At 52.6% G+C, this 12,097-nt stretch overlaps 1 protein-coding gene across 5 annotated transcripts in view; it reads left to right on the forward strand.

Moving 5' to 3' along the window:
• The window catches only part of Col27a1 (collagen type XXVII alpha 1 chain), a 122,159-nt gene that overhangs the window by 41,539 nt on the left and 68,523 nt on the right, over nt 1–12,097 (forward strand). For all 5 annotated transcript variants that reach the window (XR_004120844.1, XM_031377624.1, XM_031377623.1 and 2 more), the window contains exons 8-13: nt 290–334; nt 938–991; nt 1,339–1,383; nt 3,642–3,695; nt 4,656–4,700; nt 10,300–10,353. Coding sequence is in view for 4 of the 5 variants with exons in the window: in XM_031377624.1 (XP_031233484.1) it covers nt 290–334; nt 938–991; nt 1,339–1,383; nt 3,642–3,695; nt 4,656–4,700; nt 10,300–10,353 (297 nt within the window). In the remaining variant the exon portion in view is untranslated. The remainder of the gene's footprint in view (nt 1–289; nt 335–937; nt 992–1,338; nt 1,384–3,641; nt 3,696–4,655; nt 4,701–10,299; nt 10,354–12,097) is intronic.

Genomic DNA, 12,097 nt, shown 5'->3' on the forward strand with positions numbered 1-12,097 from the left:
TGGATCCATCAGCCATCGTGTGTATTCCAGTTCAACCTTGTCCCTGTTCCTTATGTGACAGACCCTTTGCTTCTGTTCCTGACTACCTCCAACTTCTCTGGACTTCTGAGGCAGGGTTGGGATGTGGACCACTGAGTCATAGTCTCTCACTCCACCCCCATCCTCTGCTCTAACAGAAGATGACTCCAGAGAATTCAGTGAAGTCCATACAACCTGCATCCATGCAGGTAGTGTGTGCCATATCCCTATTATAAAACCTATTGCCTGATGACAGTTCTTCACCCCACAGGGACACAAGGGCTACCCCGGAGCAGCAGGGCACCCTGGAGAACAGGTGAGGCCACCCTACACTGCCCTGCCCTACCTGATATTCCTTCTTCCAGTCCCTGCTTGGTTCCAGCCTCCTCCCTGGACTGAGATTCCCTGGAACCCCAAAACAAGGCCTTAGGACTTCCCCCACCCATTGCCCCCACCCTTACCCAGTCAGCCGCACTCTCCTAGAAGAGCCAGTGTCTGTACTGCCCAGCCCAGCCCAGGGCTGGCAGAAGCCCCCGGACTCTGGTTAGAGCCATGAATAGCTGGCCTGTCCCCGGCAATGTTAGGCGATATTATCCCTTCCATTCGCCTTGGGGTTTGCAGGAATTCTGGCCTCCTGGCCCAACTCAAACAGCAGCCGTGCCAGGGGACAGCCAGCCAACCCTCGCCTGTGCTTTCTTATTTTTGAGCCTGGAGCAGAAAGAGTTGTCCCCAGAGCTCGTCTGACCAGTTTCAAAAGAGGTGGACTTGGGGCCCAGCAGGGACGGCTCGATGTCTTCCCCCTTTGCCTCACATTCTTGCCCTTCTCCTTGTCCATTGTAGGCACCCTCCCCAACCCCAGGACCCTGACTGAGCTTGGAAGGGCCTCACTCTTCCTAATATTTCTCTTGTTCCTTCACAGGGGCAGCCAGGACCTGAGGGCAGTCCAGGGGCCAAAGGTTACCCTGGCAGGCAGGTGCAGTATATGCTCTGGAAGCTGTGGCCATGGTGGTGGCCACAGTGCCCCAAGGAGAGGGAGGCTGTGGATTGGGCCTATAAACTGCCCCTGGGGGTAGACCTTAAGGAAAGAGCTGACCAGAAATTAGACCTGGCCATGATGCTGCAGGCTAGGAGGTTCTCCAGGAGAACTAGGGCTTAGGGTTTCCCAAGACTCTTCTCCAGTCTCCCCATGAGCCACCTCTGGTTCAACCCATACCATGGATGCTTCTAAGGACAGCTGAAGCCCAAGACAAGACTGTCCCTGGGACATTGGCAGCAGGGAGGGCGTCTCCATATGTCCTTGCCCCCGTGTTTCTGTTTCAGGGGTTCCCTGGACCTGTAGGAGACCCTGGCCCCAAAGGCAGCAGGGTAAGTGCTTTTTGGCTAGTCCCACTCAAGAGGAGCATGAGTAGACATCACTGGGCCCTCTATGGGCTGATGGGAGATCAGGGCTATGAGAGGGACTGGGGCTAGGACTTGGCAACCTCTGAACTCCATTGGCGTTGAACTGCCAAGGAGGTACTCCACATGGGATCTCCCAGAAGGGAGGCAGAGAAGGTTCTGGGTATGCTGACTAGGGAAACAGAGGTAGAAAGACAATGGACGTGGGTCTCGGTGGGCATGGGTAGCTCTGTTCATGATACGTGCCAAGAGGTTGCTGAGACAGGACTCAGGTGTCCTGAAGAGGGGCCTGCTGTCTCTCAAGAAATGTTCAGCAGCAAGTGAATCACATGGCCATCAATGGGGCAGGTCCTCAGTGACATGTTCTCTTCTGAGCCAAAGCTATTTATACTGTGGTAGGTGGGAAGGCCAATATGGGCCCATTACTGACTTTAGTCCCTGTAGTAGCCTGGCAGTTGTGGGGGTGGGCACAACCTAGGAAGGCAAGGTCCTTTGGACGTTCCATGGCATGCAGAGTCAGGGTAGCTCTTCTTCTGGGATTCTGGGTCTCTCTCCTGAGGCTCCCATGAGTAGTGGCCTCAGAGTGCATATCTAGACTCTGAAGAAAGTACCCAGAACCCAAGGCAACCCCCTTCCTGTTTTTTCTTGTGTGTGAAGGAACACTACCCACACCAGCCTTGGAGTCTGCATGACTGACTCAGAGACCCCAGTGACTGACTCTGTCACAGACCCCAGATGGTCACTAGGCTTCTCCAAAGACACTCATCTGTGAACACAAGCTCTATACAGAAGAGGTAGAGCATCGTGGTTGAAATGGTGGTTGTTGATCAAGCTGGTTGCTGAGCTATTTGGGGGAAGGAGAGCTGGTACCAGCCTTCCTCAACTGTGTGCTTGTGGTGCACTGGTTAGGGGTGTGGGCCTAGGAACCACAGAATTCAGGTATCAGTTCTACTATACTATAGCTGTGTGGCCATGGGAAGATCTCCTTACCTCTCTGGGGCTAGACGTTCTCAGCTGTACCCCTACCAGGAGCACTGTGAGGATGCTGTAATGTAATCATGTGTCCAGTCTGTAGCCTGTGGACTGCATTTGTCCTAGGATAGCTATGGATTCAGCCCAACTTAACAAGAAATAATAAACTAAAAACATTCTATAAGATTTTTTTTTTTTTTTTGCAATTTACCCCCCTTTTGTAACTTGATTGTGAGATTCTCAAGTGTGAACTTTATAGATGACAACTTTCTCACAATGTCAAAGTTAGGACTGGCCCGTGTGCTCAGTGTATGCGAAGCATCAAGTCTGGCCTGGCAGGTAGCTTGAGCTTGGCACTTTTGCTGTTGTTATCATTAGACTGTTGCACAGCTTCTAGTGGTACAAGCCCCGGATCCTGGCCCTTGAGAAGTTATCAGAGGACAGGGAGGCAAAGAGAGAAACTCCATTTACCAGGATGCCGAGGGATCCTGGAGAGATGAGCTTGCTCTGACCTGCATGTTTGGTACTAGAAAGGAAAGCCCTTGAGATGGGTTATGCATGTCATGGTTCTAATACCATGAGGTAGGCAGGGTATGCCTGGTTGGGGACTCATGGGGAACTCAGGCTTGGGGGCTAGAAATCAGGTACATCCACTCTGGGCCACCCACCTAAAATGGTGACACGCCTGAGTTCTTAAGTCCGCTGGGCCCAGGTGACCTTTAAGCTGAACACAAATTGTCTGAATACAAATTGGTACCACCTCTAGCCTCTGGAGTTCTTGCCAGGGTTAACTTAGGAGCACCCATGAGCCTGGCCTGGCACAGTGTCAGCTCTCTGGGGTGGCCATGCTGACTGGCAGTATGTGGCAACAAGGGTGGATGCAAGTCCCCAGATCCAGGACATTTTTGAGCTCTAGGAGGAACCAGTGTAGGAACCACCCATAAGGCGGGCAGATCTTCCAGCCCCTGCAGCATCTAACCTGGGTCCCAGCTTCCTTCCACAGGTCTCAAGCTGGGTGCTGGGCCTCTGCCGTCCTGTGCTGCCCTCCCTGGTGTGAGCGTATGTGCCTTTGGACTACATCGTGGACGCAGCACCATGCAGTCCACGGGCATATACACTTGCCTCAAGGTCTATGTCATCGAGGACCCCTGGAGCCACCACCACAGAGGACCGGGCTGTGGGATGGCAGCAGGGAGGCTGGGCTAACTGCACCCCATGCTTAACCTCTCTGATCCCCACCTGCTCTTTTCTAGGGTTACATTGGGCTTCCGGGGCTCTTTGGCCTGCCAGGGTCGGATGGAGAGCGGGTAAGTACATTTGTCCGTGTACCATCATCCTCTTCTGCTGTGGCAGACTGCCTGCTAATAATGTCCATGCTGGGAGCACCTAGACAGGGCAAGGCCCAGGAGGCAGGGGACCCCCAGGCTTGGTGTTCTAGGTACTTAGGACAGTGGGGCTAGAGAAGAGATTCTGCAAAGGAGCCTCTCACCAGCGACAGGCATTGTTATGTTCTGCAAGGATGGCCAGTTGGCTGTTTTGTAAATAAAGTTTTATTGACCATAGCTATGCTTATAGGTTACTGCTGTTTATGGCTGCTTTCCTGCCACCATGACAGGGCTGAGTAGCTATGACAGAGGCCACCCACAGAGTCCCAAGTAGTCTCTCCTCCCTTTGGCACAGGCGCCCACTCATCACTGGCACAGGCGCTTGGCTGCTTTATAAAGTGTTGTGAGGCTTGTCTCGTAGAAGGGTGGGGACAGAGCCAACTGTCAGATGCCAGGCCAGGGATCCCAGGCAGAAGCATGGTAGCTGACTTTGGTGACAGCAGAGAGAGGGGACACCAGAGATGTCTGACTCTATCCTGGGCCCTGGGGGGTGTGTATAGACTGGCTTCAGGATTTCCCAATATACCCTGCCCTCCAGGCCTTTAGAGCTGGCGACTTTAATACATGCTCCTTCCTCCCCTGAGCCTGTACTTGGAAGTTCAGTTGTAACCCCCGTCATTAAGCTAAATACAGAGCATTATAGGGAAGCACCAGAAGGTACACTTAGTGAGCACCTGCTGAATGCTAGGAGTGCTGGCGGCTCTCTTCAACACTCTCCCAGTAGGTGTTTATGAGGCCCTTGAGCCCACATCCATGCAATAAACATGCAGCTGGTACCATGTTCTGGGCAAGCATTTTAGACTACCTGGGACTTTATTCTGGGTGTGGCAGGTGCCCCCTGGAGCTTGATGATGGATGATCTTTCTCCTCTTTCCTCTACAGGGTCTCCCTGGCGTTCCTGGCAAGAGGGGCGAGATGGGTAGGCCGGTAAAGATTTTCCGTGTCTATTACGTAGACTCTTTGGGTAGCCCCACCTCCCGATGGCCGTACTGCACTGGTGGTCCCTGAGACTTGGCACTGTCTGCTTCTTAGCTCTGTTTCTCTGCTATGGGTGTAGGGCGGATGACCAGGTGCAAGCACTGGCCTGAGATGCTGCCTGGGGTTCTTGCTGCTCCAGGTGGCTCCTCTATATCTATGTGCTTCAGTGGCTTGAGGGTAAAACTTTATGTCTGGGGTGTCTGTCTGGATGTTTGTGTTAGTGGCCAGCAGGCACTAGGGGACCTAAGTCCTCACCTGGATAGCACACAGTCCCTACAGTGTCAGGTCTCCCACTCTGTCTTCATTTAGGCATATGCAAGGTTAGATGAGAAGGGAGTGTGGTAGGCCACAGAGTAGTCCCAGAAATGGTTCAGTATTAAGCCCCACCCAAATCCACTGGCTCTCTTTAAGCCTCTCCATTGCCATAAGGGATTAGTTTTCCTCTTCTTCGGCCGTCTATAGGGCATAAAGAGAAAGACAAGTCCCAGAGAGGTTAAGTAATGTGTCCAAGGCATTGCAGCCTCTGAACAGTTGGAGCACGGGACATCCAGGACTGACTCTTGGGAATACCAAATGGTACTGATATCATAAAAGTAGGTTTCCTCAACTCTGTTAGGAAAGCCATTGCTTCCAGAAGGAGAAAGTGAGTCTCTAAGAGATAGCTCTCTAGGTGAGGCCTTGTGATTGTCACCAAGACAACTTTCTTCAGGCCCTGTCCCAGATGGTGGCTTAGCTCTCTGCTGCCACCCTGCAGGTTGCTGTCCAGCTTGAGAATCCAGGACTTCTAATCAAACCTATTTGACCGCTTGACTAGAGAACGCAAACCACTTGAGCAGTGTCGCGCAGCAAATGGGTAGCAAAGTCCGGATCTGAACCTAAGACCCTTGATAGCGCAGGGTGTTTCCCACAGGGTCTCTTTTCTTTCCATCAGCTCGTTTCTCCTCCAGCGGAATCTACAGCTCTCACCCCTGCATCACCTCTCATGCTAGAAAGGGAGTGTGCAATTTTGGAAGAAGGGCCAAATATAAAATGTTGGCAGTTGGTTAGCTCTGGCAGGACTTCTGGCCCGGCTGGTTCAGGGTTATGCACAGCAGATGGCTGAGCCACATCCTAGCTGGAATGTCTCATTGAGTCTAGAAAGAGGCTACAGTGAGTCTTCTTACCTAGCGCGCGCTCTCTCTCTCCCTCTCTCTCTCCCTCTCTCTCCCTCTCTTTCCCTCTCTCTCCTTCTCTCTCTCTCTCTCCCTTTCTCTCACTCTTTCCCCCTCTCTCTCTGGTTCTCTCTCTCCTTCTCTCCCTCTCTCTCCCTTTCTCCCTTTCTTTCCCTCTCTCTCCCTCTCTCTCACTCTCCCTCTCTCTCACTCTTTCCCCCCCTCTCTCTGGTTCTCTCTCTCCCTCTCTCTCTCCCCCTCTCCCCCTCTCTCTCTTGCTCTCTCTCTGGCTCTCTCTCCCCCCTCTCTCCCTCTCCTTCTCTCTCTCCCTCTCTCCCTTTCTCTCTCTCTCCCTCTCCCTCTCTCTCTCCCTCTCTCTCTGACTCTCTCTCCCTCTCTCTCTCTCTCCCTCTCCCCCCTCTCTGTCCCTCCCCCCTCTCTTCCTCTCTCTCTCTCCCTCTTTCCCTCTCCTTCTCTCTCTCCCTCTCTCTCTCCCTCTCCCTCTCTCTTTCTCTCCTTCTCTGGCTCTCTCTCTGGCTCTCTCTCTCTCCCCCTCCCTCTCCTTCTCTCTCTCTCTCTTTCTCTCTCTCTCCCTCTCTCTGCCTCTCCCACTCCCTCTCTCTCCCTCTCTCTCCCTCTCTCCCTCTCTCTCCCCTTTCTCTCCCTCTCTCTCCCTCTATCTCCCTTTCTCTCTCTCTCTATCTCTATCTTCCTTTCTCTCTCTCTCTCTCTCTCTCTCTCTCTCTCTCTCTCTCGCTCTCTCATCAATGCACTGGGGATTCCCACCCTCACTGTGCCGCTTATGCCTGGACCTGCCTGCTGTGACTGAGCCTGCATAGAGCCAGGAAGGCAGTCCTGACTCTAGATCAGTTGACCCAGGAGGCTTGGCTCTATCACTCACTGTGTGACTCCCAGATGTTGAGAGCTTGCCTGGGAACACACAGCTATCTGGTTCAGGACAAGAATTCCTGCCCCAGTCATCAGATAGAGAAGGAGAGACTATATATTCCCACATGGAGAAACTGAGGCCAGAACAGATGAGGGAGAGGGAGGGTCTGGTTTTCCATTTAGACGTGAGCCTCAAGTGCTGGTGGTCTGTGCGTCTCCATGAGACTTCTACCTGTCTGTCTCCATCTCTTTCTCCCTTGATAGAAATAACTGGAGTGATTTTCCAGTTTCCTTCCCAGGACAGAGTAGGACAGGATCTGCATCATGAAACACAGGATCTGGTAACCTCAGGGCCTTCCCTATCAGCATATTTCAAGTACTGTAGAAAACATGCAAGCGAGGCCTGTGGAAGGACTTCCAGAAATTAAATATTTAGCTATTATACTTCTCTAAGTTGGGTGGCTCCTCCTGGAGGGTGTTGAATAGCCCCGTGGTGGGTACCACCCCTGACTAGTGGTGGAATGATGCACTTCAGCTTGCCAGCTTGTTAATGATGCTTAGCTCAGACTTGCCTAGGGTACAAAGGGGTGGCTGGTTTGCAGGCTAAGAGACAGAGGCTGGAAGCTCAGTGGGTCATCTGTGGGATGCTTAGGCGGCCCTGGTCCTGCATCCACCCTCTGTAGCAGAGGGGCAGGTTCTGGAGGCAGGAGCTTGACTGAAATGCTTTTAGATGTCTGGGCCTTGGCATGTTGCTGTCCACACCTCTGGCCCTGTGAACGGTTGCCATCCAGAGCGAGGGTGGAGCCCTGCCCTAGTCTATTTTCTTCTGTCGGGCCTGGTTCTGTTCACAGTATAAGACGAAGCGTTCAGTCCCAGAGGGGCCCAACCTGGGGATGTGGAGGAGCCACGTAGCGGCCCGGCAGTGAGCCAAGTTCATTCCTTGGGCCATGGGCCAGGCTGCTGCAGTCAGGGATTGGGGCAATGGAAGAAGGAAGTGCCTGCTGCCATAGGCTAATGTGCAGTCATCACGCATACATCAGGCTCAGCCAGTAGGCACCGGATGGCCAGCTAGGCAAAGGATAGAGGCCCTGGGTAGCTGCTGGATGTGGCTGTCTGCTAGGGAGAGGAGTGGTAGAAGCTTTGAATCTCAGTTTCCTACTGGTGCAGCAAACTGCTGTTTGCCTTAGCTGTGGGCTTCCTCCATCTCAGACCACCTTTAATTGGTCCAGCATCTTTAAAGCGTCAGTGTTTCCTAGTGGTCTTTTTAAAATAAAAGGCCTAGACTCCTAGAGGTTGCCCGTTGGCAGAAGTAAAGCTGGAGATGGAGGAGGAGAGCTGGTCCCCAAAGCCATCGTCTATGTCCAGGCAGAACCAGACTTAATATACATTAGTCTAGAGCCGTGATGGCCCTTTGAGATGCTGGACTTCTCGTTTTTCTGTTTGTGCTTGATGTCACCACATAAATATCCTGAGAACAGCTCCAGGGCCAGATTGCCTGGATTCAAATCCCAGTCATGCTATCCCATAGCTGTGTGACGTTGGAAGGGTTTCTTAACATCTCTGGATCTCTTGATATCTTAAACAGGGTTGGCACAGAGTCTCTTGCATGAGTTTGCTGAGGTTGGTTGCTACTGTCATGGATGTGTGTACTGTCTGTCACTCATAGGCTGGCCCAATCTACTGCTGACTGCAGTGGGGCCTCACTGGGGTTTGAACTCAACCTTCAAAAAGCACTAACTTGAGACTTGCCCTGGTCTTAATAGCCTCTGAAGTAAAGCTAATATAACTCAGGTTCTTAGAGCCTTCTGAGTGGCTACACTTTGTCCCCATTCCATCAGTGACTGCCTCCCTACCCTGTCCTAGCATCTACAACCACCACTAAGAGAAAGTCAGTACCTTCAAAAGATGTCCCATATCACAGGCCATCTGACAGATGGCTCCTGCCCCAAGAGGTGGCACCTGTCAACGTCATGGCAGGGGGTCTGGGTTGGCTAGTATCAGCTAGCTGAGACCCCTAGGACCTGGGAAGAGGAAGCTCCTGTGGTCTGGATGCACTCCACAGAGACAGGACTGTGCATGGTAGCACCCCGTCAACCCATGTGCCAGGTGGACATCTCACTCCTCAGGCCAGGCTGGACCCATTTGAAACTCACACGAGTGGGACTGGGCAGAAGCAGAACCGAAGCTCACCTGAGCCACAGACTGGCTTTCTGGCCTCGGTCAAGTGACTTCTTGCCTGAGCCTCACCTTTCCCCATCAGTTAAATAGGATGAGTCACCTTTCTCCGGGGGTGAATGTCAGACACATATGCAGCCTTGCATGCAAAACAGCAACCTGGTCCCAGACCCATCAAATGTCTGCATTTGTTGGGGTCTGAGTGAGCCCATGCTTCCTGGAGAGTGAATGTCACCCTGTGCTGTGCCAGTTCATGAATGGCTCCTGTATGGTTGCATGCATACATGCCCAGAAACACGGGGTCAGGGTTCCTGCTCAGTGGTACAGGCTATGCGACTGTTTCCTAGGGCTTCCTTCCTTCCTTCCTTCCTTCCTTTCTATCTCTCTCTCTCTCCCTCTCTCTCTCTCTCTCTCTCTCTCTCTCTCTCTCTCTCTCTCTCTTTCTCTCTTTCTCTCTCTCTCTCTTTCTTTCTTTTCTTGCTGGATATCCAGAAAGTACTAGCACCCTGAGGCCCGAGGCTCCTCCTCCGAGGGCTATCACAGTCTGGCCGCCTTTGCATTCATTCTCTCTGTCAGGCAAATGTGAGCTATGCTTGTCATTCATCTTGGGAAAGCCACGGTTGGAAGTGGAAGAGGGGAAGGGGTTTACAGGCTCTAGCTAAATCCCTCCCTTTCCTTTGAAGTAGGAGTGGATTCCCCACCCCCATCCCCCAGGCCTCACCACAGCTGATGTTTTTCCAGCTGCCTGGCTCCCTGAGGATTGTGAAGCTTCTTAGTCAGGTCACAAAAGGGCTGAAGGGCCAGACCTGCCCAGGCTGGTGGCCTCTTTGTGGCCACAGTGCTGATCCCCGCTAGCAGTGTGACTTTGCATGACTTTGCCACTTTCCAGTCACAGCCTTAGTTTGTAACATAGGAACTATAATTCCACAGTATGGCTCCTGAGCATCAGACAGCCTCAGAGCCTTCCTTTGACCAGTGAGGAAACTGATGCCAATGGGCTCTGACTGAGAAAGGTGCACTGCAAACTTCATCAATCTGCAGTGGTCAAAGTCTGGACTTTGCTTCCTGCCCCAGCCTGTCATTCCCACTACACTAGGAGTCCCAGTGCAGTCCCATACCTGGGGGTGGTGCCTGTCCCATCTCTCAGATCAGCTGTGGTCTATCCCTTGGTTCCGTGTGTGCCAGTGTTTGTGGGTAACAGGGAGGACTTCTGAACTCCAGATCTGAGGAGTGAGCCTGCTCAGTTATTGTCCTTGCATCCTGCTGGGGGTGTGGCTCAGAGCCAAACTGCAGCCTTGAACACTAACCTCTGTACTTCTCTCTCATTCCCTCAGGGCTTCCCTGGAGACTTTGGGGAAAGAGGTCCCCCTGGACTTGATGGGAACCCTGTAAGTATCCCCAGTGCTTGCTAACAAGCCAGAGTACAGCGGACTGCAAGAGCCTGAGTTTGAGGGTCAGACAAACTTGGATTGTTTTCTGCCCTATGACCTACTAGCTGAGTGCCCTTGAAAAATGGAAACAGTTCTCTGAACCCCTTTCTTTTGTGGGTACTCTGTGGCCTCCTGGAGAGTCCCCACCTGCTGAGTTGCAGGCTATCTCCAATCTCTGGAGCTTCTGTCGGATGGAGAGACCACAGCTGCCACCCATAAGAAGCATCAGAACCATTCATAGGTGGTCTGCCTTGGTCAAGGCAGTTGCCACAAGCTTTGCTGGAGGCAGAGCCGAGTTTACAGGTCTTCAGGTTTACAGTTTGTAAACATGCAGAGGCCCAGCTTGCCTGCAAGGAGATGAATTGGCTTCCCCTATGATGTCCATTTTCTTTTCCCTTACTGTCCTAGCTCCAGGCCCTGAGTGGGAGGTCTCAGTCTGGGCTGCAGGCCATGGCCAATGTTCTCAGGAATCCCTGTTTTAGTCCTTGTCTTTCCCTGGGACTCTCTATCACAGCAGCCAGGCCCAGCTATGCTGGCTGGCCTTCCATCAGCCCCCTAACATTTTCTGGTCCATTTCAACTCCATACATACTCCTAAGTCTGACCTAGCAGATGCTCTGGGGACAAAGCTGTGGCCTCAGAGCCAGGAACATGGAGTTTGTGAGCCTTGGGGAAACTAGTTTACTCCTCTGCACCCCAGTTTCCCTTTAGAAGTGCAGGTCAGAGTGCCCGCTTTAGAGGATGGGAGGTCTTAGCCGTTGTAGGTGTGCAGTGGACAATTGTCATCAGTGCTAGGCATCCCTAAGGTGCCAAGCATTCCTGGTGTCACTGCTACATCCGTAGTCCATTGCACTTGGCTAGGGAGAGCTTGGAGGAGCAGAGGAGTGGTCCATGGGGAGGACAGGAGAACTGGGATGAGGACAGAGGGAGTCTCCAGGTGGAACAAGATACATCTCAAGGGTTTGCAGGAGAGCTAAGACCATCCCAGAGACTCGGCACTTAATAGATTAATATCCTAACCAAAGGATGTGACCCTTCCGGGGGTTTCCTTGTGTTGGGAGAGACATCATTCTCCTTGGGGTCTGGAGGAATAGAACGATTCTCTGACCTTAGCATCAGCTCTGCCATGGAATTTCTGGGGGACCTTGGCAAGTCATTTTAGCACCGTAGTTGTATGAACAAGGACAACCCCCAGGGGAGGCTGGCACTCTCACCATTAGCCAGCAGCCAGAACCACAGTTTTTATTCGTGACTTTCCCTTTTGAGCTTGAGCCAGACTCTTGCCCCCATGTTTGCCCCACCTCTGGTGTGGACATTAGATGGTCCATTTATAAAGCTTTGGGGGCCTGGAGTTGGAGGGTCAGTCCCACATTGCCCCATCCTCTGCACCCAGGCCAGAGCTCCCCCTGGCACCTTGGAAGCCCCAGGAACAGGGGGACCTGGAGGGCCTGAATGGTAAAAGGGCCTCCATGTGTTGTCCTCATTGCTTGCCTCTGACCTTGAGCAGACCACTCACCTCTGAGAGCTTGACAAGAGAGAAAAACACCTCCACCTGCTTATGACCTGGGTGTGCCCTGTGTGCCTAGAGTCTGGAAGGAGGCTAGGCTTGGATGTTACAGATGGGATAGTTGGTAGAGGGGAGTGTTCTACACACCCTACAGCAAGCATGTAAGAGCACTTAGGTAAGGGGTAAGGGGTGCTCA

This window comes from Mastomys coucha, unplaced genomic scaffold (genome assembly GCF_008632895.1).
Source record: "Mastomys coucha isolate ucsf_1 unplaced genomic scaffold, UCSF_Mcou_1 pScaffold18, whole genome shotgun sequence".
Lineage (NCBI taxonomy): Eukaryota > Metazoa > Chordata > Mammalia > Rodentia > Muridae > Mastomys > Mastomys coucha.